General features: G+C 34.1%; 1 protein-coding gene across 1 annotated transcript in view; it reads right to left on the minus strand.

The window, feature by feature from the left end:
• LOC111058704 (DNA-dependent protein kinase catalytic subunit) overlaps positions 1-18,875 on the minus strand; it is a 123,544-nt gene that overhangs the window by 76,527 nt on the left and 28,142 nt on the right. The window contains exons 9-16 of the mRNA XM_039427020.1: positions 13,159-13,323; positions 12,643-12,758; positions 11,763-12,005; positions 10,838-11,020; positions 10,074-10,224; positions 8,480-8,788; positions 6,729-7,048; positions 5,503-5,768 (exon numbers count right to left, since the gene is read on the minus strand). Of these exons, the coding sequence (XP_039282954.1) occupies positions 5,503-5,768; positions 6,729-7,048; positions 8,480-8,788; positions 10,074-10,224; positions 10,838-11,020; positions 11,763-12,005; positions 12,643-12,758; positions 13,159-13,323 (1,753 nt within the window). The remainder of the gene's footprint in view (positions 1-5,502; positions 5,769-6,728; positions 7,049-8,479; positions 8,789-10,073; positions 10,225-10,837; positions 11,021-11,762; positions 12,006-12,642; positions 12,759-13,158; positions 13,324-18,875) is intronic.

Genomic DNA, 18,875 nt, shown 5'->3' on the forward strand with positions numbered 1-18,875 from the left:
AGACGTGACTCATGATGGGCTGCCAATCGTCTTATCTCACAGGTCACATAGGGGATGTGTAGATCTCGGTGCAAATCGCTGTTCCTTATGTACCAAGGCGCATTCACCATGTTCCGCAGTACTTTGTTTTGGAATGTTTGAATCTGACTGATGTTAGATGTTCTAGAGCAGCCCCAAAGCTGAATTCCATACGTCCAGACAGGTTTTAGAATTTGTTTGTAAATCAATAACTTGTTGTCCAATGAGAGTTGTGATTGACGGCCCAACAGCCAATAGATTTTACTGTATTTGAGTCCTAGCTCGCTCCTTTTCATCTTGATATGCTCTTTCCATTTCAACTTGGCGTCAAGAGTCATTCCAAGGTATTTTGCTGTGTTGCTGTGTGGTACTACATTCCCATTCAGATTTATTCGAATCGGGTCATTGATAATTTTGTTTGTGAAGTTGATATGAATAGACTTCATCTCATTTAATCGACTTCTCCATTTTTTGGTCCAGTCACTGAATCTGTTGCTAGCATTCTGTAGTTTTGTGGCTGCTTCTTGTACTATTTCCCCTTCTGCCAGTATTGCAGTATCATCAGCAAAAGTAGCTATTGTCACTGCATCCAATTCAGGAAGATCGCTTGTGTACAGCACATAAAGAACTGGTCCAAGAACACTACCCTGTGGAACTCCAGCCCTTATTTCCTTCAATTCGGAGACGTCGTCACCTTGTTTTACTCTGAATAATCTGTTGTTGATCTATGATTTTAAAAGTTTTACAAGTTGAGTGGGGAGTATTTTATGAAGTTTAATGATCAGTCCTTCATGCCACACTTTGTCAAATGCCTGTGCCACATCAAGGAAGATTGCTGAACATATCGATTTTTTCTCTAATGACTTCTCTATTACATTGGTGATTCTATGTACTTGGTCCAGGGTTGAATGCTTCTGCCTGAAACCAAATTGATAGGCCGGTATCAGATTCCTGCTACTTATGATGGGAGTCAATCTCTTCATTAGCAATTTCTCAAAAAGCTTTGAAATTACAGGTAGAAGAGATATTGGGCGGTATGATTTTGCTTCTTGAGGACATTTCCCAGGCTTTTGCAACATAATGACTTCTGCCACCTTCCAAATTGTAGGAAAATGATGTAATCGGAGTGATGCATTGAATAAGTATGTTAGCATGACAATACCTTTCCTTGGAAGTTTCTTCAAGATTTCACCTGTAATCAGATCAAACCCAGGTGCTTTTTTGGTATTCATATTATATTTTATTTCTTCTTGAACCTCATTTATAGAAACTGGATCAATCTCTGTATCTAAATCATCCATTATATCTTCTTCAGGATCAATTTCAGATTGAATGTTGTTTGGCTGGAAGATTTCTTCTAGATGATTAGCAAATAAATCTGCCTTTTCTCTGTTATTTCTTGCCCAAGTACCATCTGGTTTTCTAATTGGAGGGGATTGTAATATTGGCCGCTTAATTCTTTTTGTTGCTTTCCATAATGAATAATCTGTACTGGCATCAGCTGTCAAATTTTGAAGGTAGTTATTAATGGATTCCTCAGTTAGTTTCCTTATCTCTCTTCTCAATTGTTGTGTTTTGTTATTCAAGATATTTTTGTCAGCAGGATCACGAGTTTGTTGCCATCTTCTTCTTGCCCTTCGTTTTTCTAAAACAAGTTGTCGAATCTCCAGAGGGTAATTGCATCCTTTTGTTTTCCTGGTATATTGTCTGGTGTTTTTCCAGGCTGATTTCTGGATTTGCCACATGAAATTTTCTGCGGCTTCATCTAGCTGCTCAGTTGTTCTAAGTGGAATATTCAAGTTGATTTCATTCTCCAAATCCACTTTAAAAGCTTCCCAGTCTGTTGTTCTGTTGACTAACATTGGTCTGTCTTCTTTCTTTATTATTCGTTCACTAAGTGTGAGAATTACAGCTGAATGATCAGAATCCAGGTCAAAGCTCTCTTCAATGTCGATGAAATTACTGGATATTCTCTTTGTTGTGAAGAAATCTAGAAGATCTGGAGTTTTATTCAAATCTGTTGGCCAATACGTAGCTGTCCTTGTTGATTGGAATTCGCAGCCCAGCTCCTGGATAGCCTCTCTGAGTTCTTTTCCTTTGGTAGTCGTGAGTCTTGAACCCCAATCCTTATGCTTGGCATTAAAATCTCCACCCACTATGAATCTATCTCCAAGCTGATGAAGAATATTTGTATAATCATTTTTCTTTAAATTGTAACGTGGTGGAAAATATGCAGCTCCAACAAGTATTTTCTGGTTGATGGACTCTAATCCAACTACAGTTAGCTGTATTTCATCACTTTGAATACTGAAGTCTTCATGGTGTTTAATACTCTCCTTCACTATTACAGCACTGCCACCTCTTGCTTGATTTTGAGGATGAATAGTTTCGTAAACATTATATCCATTGATTTTGAAGTGAGTCTGCTCAGTTGAATGGGTTTCAGAGATGAGGCAAACATCGCTATATTCCATGTCTTTAGAAATATTTCTATTTCTTGTTTTCTATTATTATTGATATTATTTATTCCATTGGCATTCCATGTAGGTAGCAATCCTTATATCTTGTTGGCTCGCAATATTCATTTTCTAGTTTTCTTCTCGATACTCTTACTCTTCCCTTCCAAGCTGTCAAGTCGTCCAGAAAGAATATTTAAACTGTTCAAAATTTCCTGCAAAACCTTATTGACTTCAACTGGTTGTTGTTGTTGTTGTTGTTGCTTTGGTTGGCTCTCCTGTTGTAGGCTTGGAGTGGGTTTCGTTACTTGGGAATAGGATATTTCTCCAGTGTACTTTTTTGAAGTGAAGTTTCTCTGTTTAGTTGTATGTGGTACTTCGCTACTTCTTTTAACTAGGTTTTCTTTTTCAGTTCTTCTTCTCTGAAGTTCTTTAGCGATGAGACAGCCTCTGTAGTTAGCTGGGTGAGCCTCAGCACAATTGAAACATTTGGCTGGGGTTTCTTTAGCCTTAGTACACGAAATAGTCCAGTGTTTTCCAGCACACTTCACACACACAGGTTCATGTTGACAGTATGTCTGTGTATGACCAAACCGTTGACAACGTTTACACTGTGGAATCATTTTATTACTTCTAATTGATTCAATTTTCACTTTCATGTAGCAAATATGTTTAATTTCAAATATTCTTTTTGTATCCTCTGTATTCTTGAATGTTAACATGAACATTGGAAGTCTGATAATGTGTTCTTTTCCATCTTTCTTCACTTTATTTGATTTTGTTGACAGCACTGATTATTTGAAAGCCTCTGCTTAGAAGATCGTTCTTTATATCCTCTGGATCGCATGATGGATGAAGCTCTTTAGCCATGACACGAATTGGACGAGTTTGTTTATTTTCGTACGTGTGCCATTCATATTTAGCTTCATTCAACATCTTAGTTAAATCTCTGTATTCATGTTCAGTTTCAACATTCAATTTTAGCTGGTTGTTGTTCATCATGTTGGCACTGAAATTGAGATTTTTCGATTTCAATGCCTCTTTAATTTTCGAATACTCTTGTATATTGCTTAATATGACTGGCGGTGGCTTGTTTCTCTTTTCTGTCGGTTTCATACTTGTAGAATCAGTTGCAGGCCTTATTTTTTCTGGTGAGTCACGGATTTTTCTCTTCTTTTGTTTAGGGAGAATCCATGCAGTCTCTGATGCTACCATTTTCTCTTCTTCCTCCCAATTCGGTAGTGAATAACTTTTATTGCTACTTCTAGAAGATGCTGGTTGCATTGTATGTGAAGCTGAAGATTGAAGATTCTGTGTGGTTGTAGATGCTGATGAAAATATCTCTTTCAGCTGATTAATCTCCAACCGTGCTCTCTCCAACTCCTTTTCCAGTTTATGCATTCTTTCTCTCTCTTCACTCTGTTGGAAAGTGACTTCTTTCCATGTATTGTACAAAAACTGCTCCATTGCAGTTTTTAGTTGGTTCGTTTTTAGAAACGATTCTGGGGAAGTGTTGACGTTTCCAGTCATTGACGCTGGTTCAACGCTCCTAGCCGGTGTTAGTTGACTCATAGTTGTGTCGTCCTCAGTTTCCTCCTCCTCTTTGAACTCTTGCAGTAGGAAGGTTGGCAATCTTTTGGAAGTCGACATTCCTCACATTCTTTACATTCCTTAGCCGGACTAGATGATAATTCAGCACTGAACTGATTTTTCGGCGCAGGGCACTGAAATTGCGCACAACAATTAAAACACTGAACTCAGCACTTTAACTATTGCATACACTATTTCAACTACTCTCACTAAAAAAAACTACGTCTGCTCGCTACGACTGCTCGATCGATACTGTCTCGAATCTATTGTCTATCAAGACAAAATGAATGGCAAAAACCGCACATAGATATCTCATACAGTTTCGAAGATATTACATTATTAATCAATACCATGTAAATCAGAAATGAAATTTGCATGGTATTGATAAATTAATGTTGAATTAATGCATGACCACCTTCCTATTTAAAAAATAAAGTTACATTTAAAATGGCGGATCAGATTTTTAAAGTCATAGTAAAGTTGTATTTTCAATTTGTGTAGGATCCCTAATCACACCCACCGTTAAATTATGTTTGTGTATGAGATATTAAACCGTTCTTACTCTGTATGCAGTAGAATACCCATCATCAAGCCCCGCTCTTGTAAAAGTAGCTAGGCATAAATCTACTGCTCGTAAAATGAAACCAGTTCTATTACTTTGGAGCCTAACCTTGTTACTTGTTATTGCTCCGTCTTTTAGCTAGAGGCTGCTCTTCTAGTCATCTTCCTTTCCCTACAATGAATCTATATATTTCCCTATAGGCCTAATACATATTATATATTATTTATTACTATTACATATTTACTGCAGAATAACTCCTGTCGAACCAAGTAGTAAAATATTGTTTTTTATATAGCCACGAAACCCCATCTTCTAATTAAGAATACTAGAAAATCGTTTTTTCTTTGGACGAAATTGGAAAATTATTTTCCATGAGCTTTCTCAGCGATTCCCTAAAAGGATTTATTTAATAAAATAAAATTATAAATTATAATCTATGCGGTACTGTATAAATAAAATCGAGTCTCAAATCGACATTCAATAACTTTTTTATGTGTGAACCGAATTTGATGATTTTTTTTAGTTGTGTTCGTTATGTTCAGGACCAGGTTTATGGCCAATCAAATTTAGGACTCTTTCCTACAGTCCTTCAAAGTTTGCAATTGATCCTTATGGGGGAAGATTTGTAAGCTGGCCACACACAGAAACAAAAATCAGCTGTTATAATCATTGCGTCAGCCATAATATAGATAATTAGGTTTTTATATAAATTAAGTTTTTAAAAAACACATCTTCTAAAATAAGAATGTCTCACCAGCCTTCATAAAAAATACGATACATTACATTCCTAACTTATAATTAAAAACAATACTCCAAGCTTCTTTTTTGACTAGTTTTAAGAAACAAAATTGAAATTAGTTTTAAATTGACACAAACCAGAAAACGTCGACGACGGAAGTGAGCTGTTCGCGTAGATCGGCGTAGATCCGGTTGAACCCCATGGCGGCGCCTTGTCGCTTGAACGGACACGGGTGGTCGCAGTAACCGCTCATTCGCGACAGAATGTAGTCGATCTTGTTGCTGGACTTCTCCACTTGGTTCGCGCCCTCGTCGCTCGGTCTCAACGTCCACGAAACGTACTCGTGCAGACATTCGGCCGCGAATTCTCTCACTTCAATGTCCGTTGGACAGGTTAGAGCGTCCTGCAAAACAACAAACAAATATTTACAGTTTAATATTTTGATTAGGCTACTTGAAACTGGTCGTGTAGAGAATAAAATAAAAAAGGTACTAGTATTTCTTTGTAATTGAATATTTACAAATTCACACATTAATACAAGCTTATATAAAGGTGCGTACAGATACACGCGCCGGGAACATGAGCAATTCACTTTTAATCAGCTGACTATATCTGTATTTTTACAGAAACGGTAAGATATAGATATAAAAAGCTTGGCATCAGCTGATTAAAAGTGAATTGCTCATGTTCGCGGCGCGTATATCTGTACGTAGCTTAAGCCATTAACATTTTTGGGACAGGAAGACAGACAACCATTTCCCTCCTGAAAAACAAACAAAAGTTTACACTTATGTAAATCCTCGATTTTCAATTTCTTGCATACTATTCAACAACTTGCTTACACGATCAAATGTCTTGTAAACTAGTCAAATGTGGCTTGTCGAATTTTCTTGACGGTTTTAAGCACAATAACTTCCAACTTTTAAACAGTAAACGTAAAAGTCTCAGAGTGAAAGAAAGAGGAATACACTTCGAGAAAGGTTCAAATGGAGAAAATTGTAGAAATAGAGACCAAAATTTCTTTACAAATCACTGATATATATTCAGTATTACATTACAAGTGAAAAGTGTATAATACTCCCCACAAAACAAACAAACGGCAAGGTAGAAGAGTATGAGAAATGTAGAATATTGAAGAGAGAAACTATTCAAAAATATATTCACCATCAATACTTGTATACAATTATCACCACTTATTTTACTATTTCGTTTTAAAAAACCTTAAGAAATAAGTTATCTATTGGAAATAGTAACCATGGAAACAATATTCCAGAAAATCACCACTGGAAAATGATTATTGTAAATATTACCTGTATGGAAATAATATACTAATTATTAGGAAACTTTAATTGAGTCTACTCACCAGCAGGGAATCCACAAATATCTCGGCAAACTTTTTGTCGTAGCAGTAGTTTCTGGCATACCAGTGGCTCGTCTGCCGTAAGAGGTTGCTGAATATGTCCCTGCCCACCGGGTCACAACTGCGACACCCCAATCTGAACATGCCTTGCAGCATCTTTCTCAGGAACTGCTTGTGATCGTCTGTTGTCTCTTGTTCGGTCAGATTCATTGTATTGGCGAGAAAAAGGGTGAAAATCGCATGAAGCAGCTCGAAAGAGGCGTCTTTGTTGGCTGGGTCACTCGAATGTAGAGCTACTTCCATAGCTCTTGGCGCAAATACATCTGAGAATATGCTGACATTTCATTAACAATACTGAATCGAATTGATGATTGAAATCTATCAAACATGAATTCAATATATAAGATATTTCAATAAATTTGGTCATTAATTATTGCTCAAGTAAGTTGATCGAGTCTTGATTACTTTCACTTAAGAATAATAATTACTGCATAATATTATAGAACATCACTAGTAACCCTTGTTATTTTTTTATAACAAAAAAGAAGGTTACTAGCGACGTTGTAATATTGTAGGCCGGGGCCTTGTATTAAGGTGGCTATGGTAAAAGTGATATTCTATAATTAAACATTCAAGTAACCCTATCAAAATACTTTATTAGAATATGATTACTGTGGTAGAAAGTCGTGAAGATGAAAATAAAAGCATTGGAGGAATTCTATTTCATTTGAAATTTGATCTGGAATAACTCACCCTATTAGAAATATTTTTGTAGCTGAATTGGTCTATTAGAGCGATCGACAGTATAATTATTAATCAAAACTCGAAGGCCGTATCACTCTAATATTTAATAAGATATGATAAAAGAATTTGGCTCCCATATCTTAGTATAAAAATGTGAGGCACACATATACTATACTTGGGCTTGTATCATATCAATGGTTCACATATTCCAGCTCATTGAATTCAACTCATTGTAGAATGGAATGGCTGGTGAAGCATTGCTTTTATTCTATATCCACGATCACTTCACAGGTGCCAGACAATCGACTCCAACTCCAACGATGCATCAGTTTAATTACGATTAATTTCATTGGAAAGACTGAATTTTAGTAACGATTTGACAAATTTTTATACCCCTTCCACAGGAGGTCATTGGATGAAATATTAAATAAATAAATGAATAAAAAGTGATTGAATGCTTTCAAATATAATGTACTCGTCTAGTTCATCGTATATCAGGGTTTTACATTTTTCTCGTACATACTACCTGATGCCTAACCGTCTAGTAATATTAAAAATACAATTTTACCTCAAATACCAATACAATTATTTTAACTAGCAGGTAACCCGTGCTCCGCCAGGATCCAATTAAAAACTTGACAAACTGGAAACTTGATCTACTGAAATTTGAAGAATTGAAAATAGGTCTATAACCATCCTCGGTAGATTAAGAATCTATATACAAAACTTCAAGTGAATAAGTCCAGTAGTTCAGAAATGATGATGCGTCATTAGTAAATTTCCTATCCCGTACGTGTATAAGCCAATTCTTTCCTTTATTATATTATAGACAATGAGTCTAATTGATTAGTAATAAGTATTAATAATGCCATTAACATATAGGCTTTAGCTTAGAAAAATTGTCATATTATCAAATAAAATAAAATGAATAAAACATATTATTAGTACAACCATAGAGTAACTATACTATAATATAGTAGCTAGACTCGAAGGTACGGTTGGTAACTAACCTAGATGCAGGACAACATGCACTTGTTGGAAGTGGAGCTGCCAGAAGACGACAGGTCGCCTGACCCAGGCGGTGGTGAGATCGGTGCTGTGGTGATTGGCGAGCAATGCAGCGAGCATCGACTGCAAGTCTAGGCGGCCAAGCAGCGCCAGGATGGACTGCTGCAAGCGACTCAGCTGCGTCTCTGCCAGGCTGCTCTCCTTGCGGGCTGCTTCCACCAGACGGCGTCGCTTCGATTGGTTGCGGTTGCGGCTAGACGTCGACTGTGCATACTCCAGCAGCTCGGCGGGCAGTAGGGCCCACTTCACAACTGAAACACCAATCAGGCCATAGTTAATCGAATTAAAGCCAGCTCGGCGGGCAGTAAGGTTCACTTCACAACTGAAACACAATGTGTTTTCCACTGAGATAGTTCAACTCACACGAAACTAAACTGTCAATGTCAAATGTAAAGACATTATCATCATCAGTTGCAAGTTTAAGTTATCATACTTAATAAGTTATCATTATCATACTTGATAAAGTAGTTATCATCATCAAATGCAAAGACATTATCATCATCAGTTGTAGGTTGAGTTGAAACTTGTCATGGAAAAGTAATAGTAGTTAGAGATTAAGTTAATACTTGAATTAAACTTCGTTTGTAACCTGACTTATAACCGACGATGATGTCAGTTGAATAAATTGAACATTGTTATCATAGATTTTGTATAGTTATTTCATTATGAAATAAAAACGCGTAATATGGTGGTCTTATGTTGTCTTTATTCATATAAAATATCTGTTTGAGATCAACATAGAACTGACAATGATGCCATGATCACAAAGTTTTTAGTGGATGAAGGCATTATGAGTCAAAAAAAACCTCATTCATCGCATTTTTATTTCAAATAGCTGATAACAATGCTCCAGCTCATTACAAGTTTATTTTATTGAAATCTCTTGGAAGATGAACATATCAGGAGTTCCCAAACTCTGCTAAGTGGGTGGAGTGGTTCAAAGGTGATTTATTTTTGCTTGAATCTTGGAAACAATGAATCTTATGACTTATGGGCATGGCCATCCTCTACAAACTTTTAAACGAGTAATTATCTTTAGTTTTAAAAACTTCACTTTCGTATGGGCTGATCTCGTATTGTTTTCAATATCAAATCAAATTCTATGATATAAAATCGTATGTGAGAAAAAAATCAAAAAATACAAATATCAACCCAGTCCCAACCCCTTAGCACAGGAGTGCTAAATGGGGTTGTGATTGTTTATATGTTTACCTCCTAACTAGTTCCAAAAGACCTAAAAATACGAAAATTGTGTTTCAGAGTCTCCTCTGAAATATTTCATATAATATTTTAAAATAGGTAATATTATATAAAACTGAAGTAGTGATAAACATTTAAACGTGAACCAAAAATGCAAAAATTGTGTTTCAGACAGTCTCCTCTGAAACATTTCATTAAATTTTAAAATAGGAAATATCATATTAAACTGAAGTAGTGATAAATATTTAAACGTGAACCAAAAACATGTTTCAATGCATGATTGAATTGACGCTTCAAGATCAACAAATAAAGGAAATGAATGTTGGATGAACTGACTTCTGTTGTCGAGGAACGGATACAAGTATGGTATCACTTGTTGGAAAAACTGTTTCAAATCTTCACGGCTCAGTCTGCTCATCCAACGGTCTAGCGCGCTCACACCCATGCTTGAAAGCTCCAGATCACTTCTCCCAATATGGAACAATACCTGACAAATGGGAAAAATCAAAATACAAAATTACCAACAAGTAAAAGCTATAAACTTGTTACAAACCATTTAGTCGAGTAGAATTCTAGTCAAATTAGTACTGTAATTAGTTTTTTTTTAAATTTGTTCCAGATAAATTATCATGTTTCTCCGATATGATATAAATAGCTTCAATTCTAAGATAAATTCATAGATTTAATTCTAATATGAATTCCTAGAATTCCTAGATTCTTACTTAGATCAGATCAATGGCGTTGGACAGGTGGCCACTTGACAACAGCTTCCAGTTGTGTGCTTTTAATCATGTACGATGCTACATGCTCTATACCATCATCCTTTAATAAAAATAACTCAACTTTCCCAATAAATTGAATGTAGATTTTCTGATACAGGAAGATGTAACACAGTATTACTAGTCATTTTATTCAGCTCTAAGTATCAATTAAAAAAAAATCCTTCTCATACATCTTTCAATATTATTCGAGATCGGCTACAGTATTAAATGTTTTTTTACAATGATACGTATAATATGACTACATTAGTAAAAAATCAATTGTAGCATAACAATAATTACAATGATTCATGAATATTGAAAATAATGAATTGTGATTACTTTGAAGGCAGCCGGAAGTTGTTGGAGGTGTGACGCAATCAGTTCGACTGATGATGACGTGATCACTCGAAGACACGACTCTTGCACGTCTTTGTGGTAGTGATGCAGATTGACTAGCAGATCTCCAATGTAGTAATTTATCTCTTTTTGGCACAAATCACTGTCCTCAAAATTATTATCCGGCTGAAAAGTTGAAAACTTTAGTAATACGAGTAAATTACAGTAATTATTTAGCTTGTAATTAAATTTTCTACTCTACAGAGTTTCTTTTGCAGTTGAATCACTTCAATATTCTTTTATCTCTTGCTCCCAATTCATTATTTCATTATTCATTATTGGGCAATATTCTGATATTGTTGTTCCAGTTTCTTTTGCAGTTGAATCACTTCAATATTCTTCTATCTCTTGCTCCCAATTCATTATTTCATTATTGGGCAATATTCTGATATTGTTTTTCAAAAACACTTTTGGAATGTATTTCTCACGTTTTGTTTAATTTACACTTGATTCAGTAATCTGAAAATTGGATTGATGTATTGAATCAGGACCTCCTATATACCACAATAGGAAGTATACAGGAAGTTCTGATTGAATAGATATTGATTGCCAACTTTCTGAGTAGAAGATTTTCTAAGCTTTTCTCAGCTATCTATCCAAATACACAAGATTCATCACCTCGAGTATATTATTTATTAATAGAAACACAAATCATAGAATATTTATCGAGAGAGAACAGGCTGATGCCGAAACTGTACTTCTTCCAAATTTTTATTAATCTCAAAAATGGTAAAAGCTTGGAATTTTACATTTTTATGGTTTAAAACTAAATAGAAATAGAAATAATATATGATGAATAAGAAATGCTTGAGCTATTTTGGAAATGGTATAATTCTTTATATGCAATCAAAAAACAACGAGCAATTACCTCGAAGAATCCCAATTTTTCAGCAATACTAAGTACAGTTGCAAGCAACTTATAATAAGAAGGAAGCCGAGGGTTATGCGTTGAAACTGTAGTGAGATTTCTTAACAGCAATGAAATGTACTTCTCATGTAGACGGATCTCAATTTTTGGGAGTAGCTTGCTGAATAGAAACTCCAGGTTCATTACAATTGCCATATCTGCATCATTGTTCGCCTTCACGTCAGAGCTGGGATCAGTATTCGCCTAGAAATCGATATTTTTAATTAAAAAAATAATACAAAATTTTCTGCTCTCAAAAATATTCATTATAACAAATTTTCCACGGTCGATTGCACATGAAAAACAACTTATATTCACATAGTTACAAATAAATTGGATAAGAATTGCTTCCAATTCATATTTTCAAAGTCCTTTCGGGGTCATTTATTTAAACAAAATAATGATTCATCAAACATGTATCAACAAAAATGATGAAGTTTCAATGTCTCTCTCTGGAAGCAATGGAAAATCTCTCGCAAAACTCTTAATATCGAAAAATGAGTGAATTTATAGAAATCAATATGAATTGATGAATAATGTGAGTTTTAATATGGAATAGAAGCTTTTTCTAATATTCTTCACATAAACGTTAACAAGCTTAGCATAGTCTAACAAATGCATAAAGATATAGTTTCAATGAAATCGTATTAGCCGGAAGTTTTCTAATTATCAATAGATCAGTGGTTTTTTGATAATTTCCTAGTCTTTTTCATTCAATAGCTATCAAATATTATTAGGGCTTCAAAAAAAGTGTAAACATAAGAGATAATCAAAATGAAAACACTATGTATTCTACAGTAAAAAATAGTTGGATGATCATCGATTTGAATAATTTACTTACATCATTGAAATTACTGTCTTCAAAGTTTACATCCAAATTGTTTATAATTTTCACAATTGATTCAATAACAGCTTCATACACGAGTTCCACGATTGTCTCCTTTGTTCTTACCGTGCCTGCAATAAAAAATATTTAATTTTATACATTCGGTGATACACAAATCAGGTTGTTAATTATACCCAATGAAATAAAATTTTGATATGTTTTGTATGTTTCTCAAACAATTTAATTTTCAATTACCTTTTGTTTGGTGTTGTGTTTGGCATATTGATTCATCAGAGAAAATCCTAGTATAAAGATATTTTTAACAAATAATAATTCTTGAATTTTAAACTTAACGTAACCTCTGGGCTGCTTAGTTTACATTAAACTGGAATTCCAACCAGTTTATGGTAAAAACTGGACAGTTCTTTTTTCAATAGCAAGTCAAGTTGGCAAACTATATTATATACTTTGTTATGTTAAGATATATTATGATAAATGAAAGTTGATGAATATTGATAGCTATCAATTCACCTTCATCTCCAATCTTCTCATTTTTATGAATGGAAAGCAACTTCTCCCAAAATGGCAGATATTCTTCAACGACAACTTTAAAACTTGTTGTTTCCTCAAAATCCATTTTTGTGAGCTGTTTTACGAACGGTTGTTGACAGCAAGCCTTTATAATTCCTTGGTATACTGAAATTGGAAAGACAAACAAATTAAAATTCGAAAATTGATTATTCTTCATCGATTGGTTTAATCTCTGACATTATTTGAAATATTAATTTATTGAATAAAGAAAGTTCATGAGTTATAATTTTAAGAGTAACCGTAGTCGAGTGGATTGGATGCTGGCTTTATAAATCATAGGCCTGGAATCAAATCCCGGTGTCGTATGCGGAGATCGCCCACTATGTACAGAACGCCCATGAATGACGTCACGCGTAAATGACGTCACACCTATCCTATCGAAACTATGACGTCATTGAGGGGTATTTCTCTCCCCACAACTCCGCTCCCCCCGCTTGCTCGATACCCTTTTTCTCTCTCGACACCATGCTCAAACCTCACTCTCACTCATTCTCTCTCATAGAAGACTCTGCTCTGTCAAAGTTTCTTCCTCTCAATCATATACATTCCCTCTTTCTCACACACGTGCTCCCCTCCCACCGCTCGCTCAGTACAATCATTCTCTCTCGACATTCACTCTCACTCGTTCTCTCTCATAGAACACCATACACAATAGTAATATTATAAGGAAAAAATAATAATTCCGCGCGCGCGCGCGCGTACCTGATGCTCTGTCAATGTATCTTTCAATCAATCCTATACATTCCTTCTTTCTCACACAAGCACACACGTCTATACAGTACTTCTCTCTCACACTCTTCACCTACTCTCCCTTACTATTCACTTGACATAAATAAATAATTTTTTTTATAGAACAACTTTCATTATAGAACAAGAGCTTATATTTATTATGTGTTCCAACGCTGGTGAACAGTGAGTAAATACTGATTATACAGATATAATCGATTATATCTGGCTAATTAGGAATGTTATTGAATAATGACTATCATGTCGTTATTACATCTATATTGATAAACTGTATTGGAAATTGGAATTTCAGTACCTACATAAATCAAATTCTTTTTATTCTTCTCTCTACAAATCTACGCTTTGCGATTCTTCTAGAATAATAATTAAACAATATTATTTTTATATATTATTATACTATTTAATAATAAGTAAACAATATTATAAGCTACAACAGTTATTTTATTTACTCACTGTTCACCAGCGTTGGAATACATAATAAATATAATCCAAAATAATCTAAAATGATAGAATCTAAATTTTTGTCTTCGAATGGATTTCAGCTTTTTTGTGCCATATACAGAAGCCCAGTTTATTATCACCAATAAACCTTGAATAATTATGCTGCTTGAACTAGACTCATAGAATAATTATAATCATAAATATAAATAATACCAGCAGTTAAACCATACTCCGCAAGGGTATTTTTAAAGCACTGAATAGTGGTTCAGATTGAATTTAGGTTTTGATATTGAACATATTCAATTGTGAATATTGACAATCAATAATAAAACGATTCGATTGGCTCTTTCATCCCACATAATATACTTTGTATCACAGAATAAATAAATTTGTTTTTATTACTCATTAATTAACAAACATGATGTAGGTAGGCATAAAATATAATCTTCCTCAGTAAATCAAGAATCATCGTACAAAATTTCAAGTGAATCAGTTGAGTAGTTCTCACGCGAATGCCTCATTCGCGAATTTCCCATCCCATATGTGTGTAAGCCATTCTATACTTTATAATATTATAGAATTACTATTACTATATCTTTCTTAATGAATTAATTTCTACTGGATGTTATGATATTTTTTAACTAGAAATAAATTCATTCATTTATTTATCGTCTATTTTCTGTTTATCAATGTTCTATATGCATTTTTAAACATCATTCTAGAATGATATTATTATGCTTTATATTGAATATATTGATGCTACAAAATAACACCAAAGGTACAGGCTTCCTAACGCTCTGTGAACTTGTAGTGCACAGGTGTCGAAATATTTTAGAAAAATTGAAAAGAAACTTCAAACTTCACGTTGTCAGAATATGTTGTGAAGCTTCAACTTTGTACAAGCATAGTCTTTTCAATAAAACGCATTCAAAAATGCGTCCAAAATTTGGAAAAATGTTATTGTAAACTATGAATTTTGTATAGCACAGTTTTCACGGGATTCTGATTGTATTAACTTTACAAGATCTTCAATTTGAAAAATTTATTTGGTAAAAACTGAGCTTGTAGAAAATTCATTAGAGATCAATACATATTTTCAGTATATTATGAACAAACTATCACCAGGATTCCAATGCATCTGGATTATGTAGAGGAATTCCCATCAAAATATTTTCTCCCATATTGTAGTTGAAAATGGTTATTCCTGAAAACTGATCATTCATTAGTGTTCAGTGATTGTCACTATTTCTACGTTTTCTAAGCTTTTTTCGAAAATCAATGAGCAGAACATTTTGAAATTTAGTAGTACTGTGTATAGGTTCACTGAGGACTAGACAGTTTTGGGAAACAGATAATCAAACTATTATTATGAATAACCCCCATTATGAAAAATGGTAATAAGAACAAATAAAACGTTTACTACTGTACTCATCACCATAATCTAATATCATGAATAATCCACATTAAGCTCCTTTTTCAATGCACCAGCCATTTTAATTCGTACCCAAAACCACTAACCGTACACACTGGTTTATTACAACTGAATATCTATACTTGGCTGTGAATCAATAATATCAATTATAATATTTTAGTTTGCAGTACAAATTATTCAGGGCTCAAATCGCCAGAAAAATCGTATATTAAAAAAAGTCTCCAGAACAGTCGTCCTGTACGATATTATCCACGCCTAAGCTTCTGAGCTTTCAGTCTTTGTAACATAAAAATAAAACAATATAAATTCAAGTTTCTGTGAAATAATTGCAACAGTTGAAAACGATTCAATTCTATTTTTTCTTTTTCTTTACTCTTATTGTCAGTTGAGGGTTGAAGACATAGCCAGGATTTATGTATTGCTGTGGGAGGGGCCAGAAGTGAAATATTGAATATTCAATAATTAGGCTAATGATTACCTACATAGGTTGGTATTCACCAAATACAATTTATATCAAAAACACAGTCACGTAAGAACAATATGGACCTTATTTGTGAATCAGATTTTATAATTCATGGCTATATTATATTAAGGTGAGCTACATCATACATATATCAGTTAATCTCAGGTATGCAGCATAAGTTATTCTTGACAGGGGAACATTCAAGAGTGAGAACTGTTCATTGTGAAGGTGCGTACAGGCTTATGCGCCACGAACACGCGTATTTCTCTTTTCATCAGCTAATATTATGCCTATTATATCTGTACTTTACTGTTTCTGTACAAATGCAGAAGATATAGAGCTGATGAAAAGCGAAATACGCGTGTTTGTGGCGCGTAAGTCTGTACGCACCTATAGAAAGAGGGGTTGTAGATTTCTGAAACCTGGTTAAAGTTATACACTTATCAATTTATAAACTTTATAAAAACACAAGATTGAAACCTAACTTCTAGGCTGGTCACATATTGCGACGACACGCGACGTGACATGATGTAACCCCAGTCTGCTATAGGCCCTATGAGTTAACATCATAAAATTATAATGTTCATTTTTCAACATAAATGAAATGAGAACTCAAAAATTAGTTAAATGTCCAGGTCGAAAAGTTGGTTATTATTCAATTTTGATTATAAACTAACAACAAATTGGAGAAGTTCTTATGACTTTGTTAGTTTGAAAGATTGATTTGAAACTTCATGTGTGTGTTAATAGTATGAAGGGAATCGTTCATGATTTTTTGTAGAATTTTCCTACGTCCCATCCTCACTCCTAAACCGAAAACATATTATGGTAGTTCTGATGGTATATGAGAGAGGATTCAAAAGTCGCGCTTCTGAGTAGACCATAGTGTTGTTCCGCGGGCGATTTGATCCAATCCTGTTCCTTGCCGCGAAGCAAAGAGGAAGCTCAGAATAGCGCGACTTTTGAATTTTCTCGCATGTAGCATCAGAACTACCATGTTTTTTTGGTTTGGGACGGAGAAGGGAACGTAGGGAAATTCTACAAAAAATCATGAACGTTTCCCTTCATACAATTAACACACCCATGGAGTTTCAAATCAATCTATTCAAAACTAACATAGTTATAAGAATTTCACCAATTTTATGTTAGATCATAATCAGAATTGAATAATATCCAACCTTCTGACCTGGACATTAAACTGATTTTCAAGTTTTCATTTTATTTTTCTTAAAAAATGATTATTCAATGATATTTTAGCTTTTCAGAACTTGGTACTGTATCATATTTTTGACGAGTTTCTTCATACCTTCATACCTAGTTTTACATTTTTTGAAAAACGCTATGAGAAGACTCTAATAAATTCAATTTCTGCCGCACAAAACTCTAGGGACTTTTGGCAAGCACTGAATAAATTTAAATTAAGGAATAATATTGTAAATAACGCCATAACTCCTCAAGACTGGGTAAACTATTTCCAACACATCTTGAGTCCCGAAATGTTAGCTTTACCTCATTTCTATGCTGAACCTTACATAGTTGACAATAGATTAGATAGAGATTTTAGTAGGGAAGAGCTGAGTAGAGTTTTAAAATTAGTAAAAAATAATAAAGCGCCTGGTGAAGATCAGATCCCATTCGAGTATTATAAAAATGCACCTGATAACTTTCTAAACAAATTGCTGAATGTCTACAATTCTATATTTACATCAGGTAGAGTCCCACATAGCTTTAAGTCGTCAATATTTTTTCCCCTTTTCAAGAAGGGTGAGTGCGATGTAGTAGCTAATTTCAGAGGCATTAGTTTTTATCAACATTTTTCAAAATATTTGCAGGGTTAATTCTTAATAGACTCAACTGCTGGGTGGAGGAAGATAAAATCTTGAACGAGTTTCAGGCTGGCTTTCGTAAGGGGTACTCGACCATTGATAATATATTCGCCCTAACATCCATCATTAGTCTGCGGCTGGCTGAAAAAAAGGGGTAGGACTATATTGCTTTTTTGTGGATTACTCTGCCGCGTTCGACTCAATTGAGCCCGTTGCTTTTTTCCCTATTTATGAATGACTTGCATGATGAATTAGGGGGAGGATAATAATAGGTGGTAAGAGGATTAGGGTTTTATTGTATGCCGATGACATAGCTTTGATTTCGGACTCGCCAGTGGGACTCCAGTACATGATAAACAATTTAGAGCGTTACTGTGGAAGGTGTAATTTAAGAGCTAATTTAGATAAGTCAAAAGTAATGGTTTTCAGGAACGGGGGAAAAATATTAAATTATATTAAAATATAAAAATATTATAATATATATAAATATATAAATATATATATATATATTATATTATATTATTATATATTATATATTATATATTATTATATTATATTATATTATTATATTATATATTTATATATATATATATAAATATTATATATATATATAATATAAAAATATTAAAATATTAAAAAATATTAGACGGGTGAGATATTTTTCTCGGGCCACTCCCGTGTTGGATGGACACGTTATCATCCGTCGGTCCCATTTGCCCGGAAAGCAGTCGTTAGGTCATGTCGGAGG

Source organism: Nilaparvata lugens, chromosome 4 (assembly GCF_014356525.2).
Source record: "Nilaparvata lugens isolate BPH chromosome 4, ASM1435652v1, whole genome shotgun sequence".
NCBI classification, from domain to species: Eukaryota; Metazoa; Arthropoda; class Insecta; order Hemiptera; family Delphacidae; genus Nilaparvata; species Nilaparvata lugens.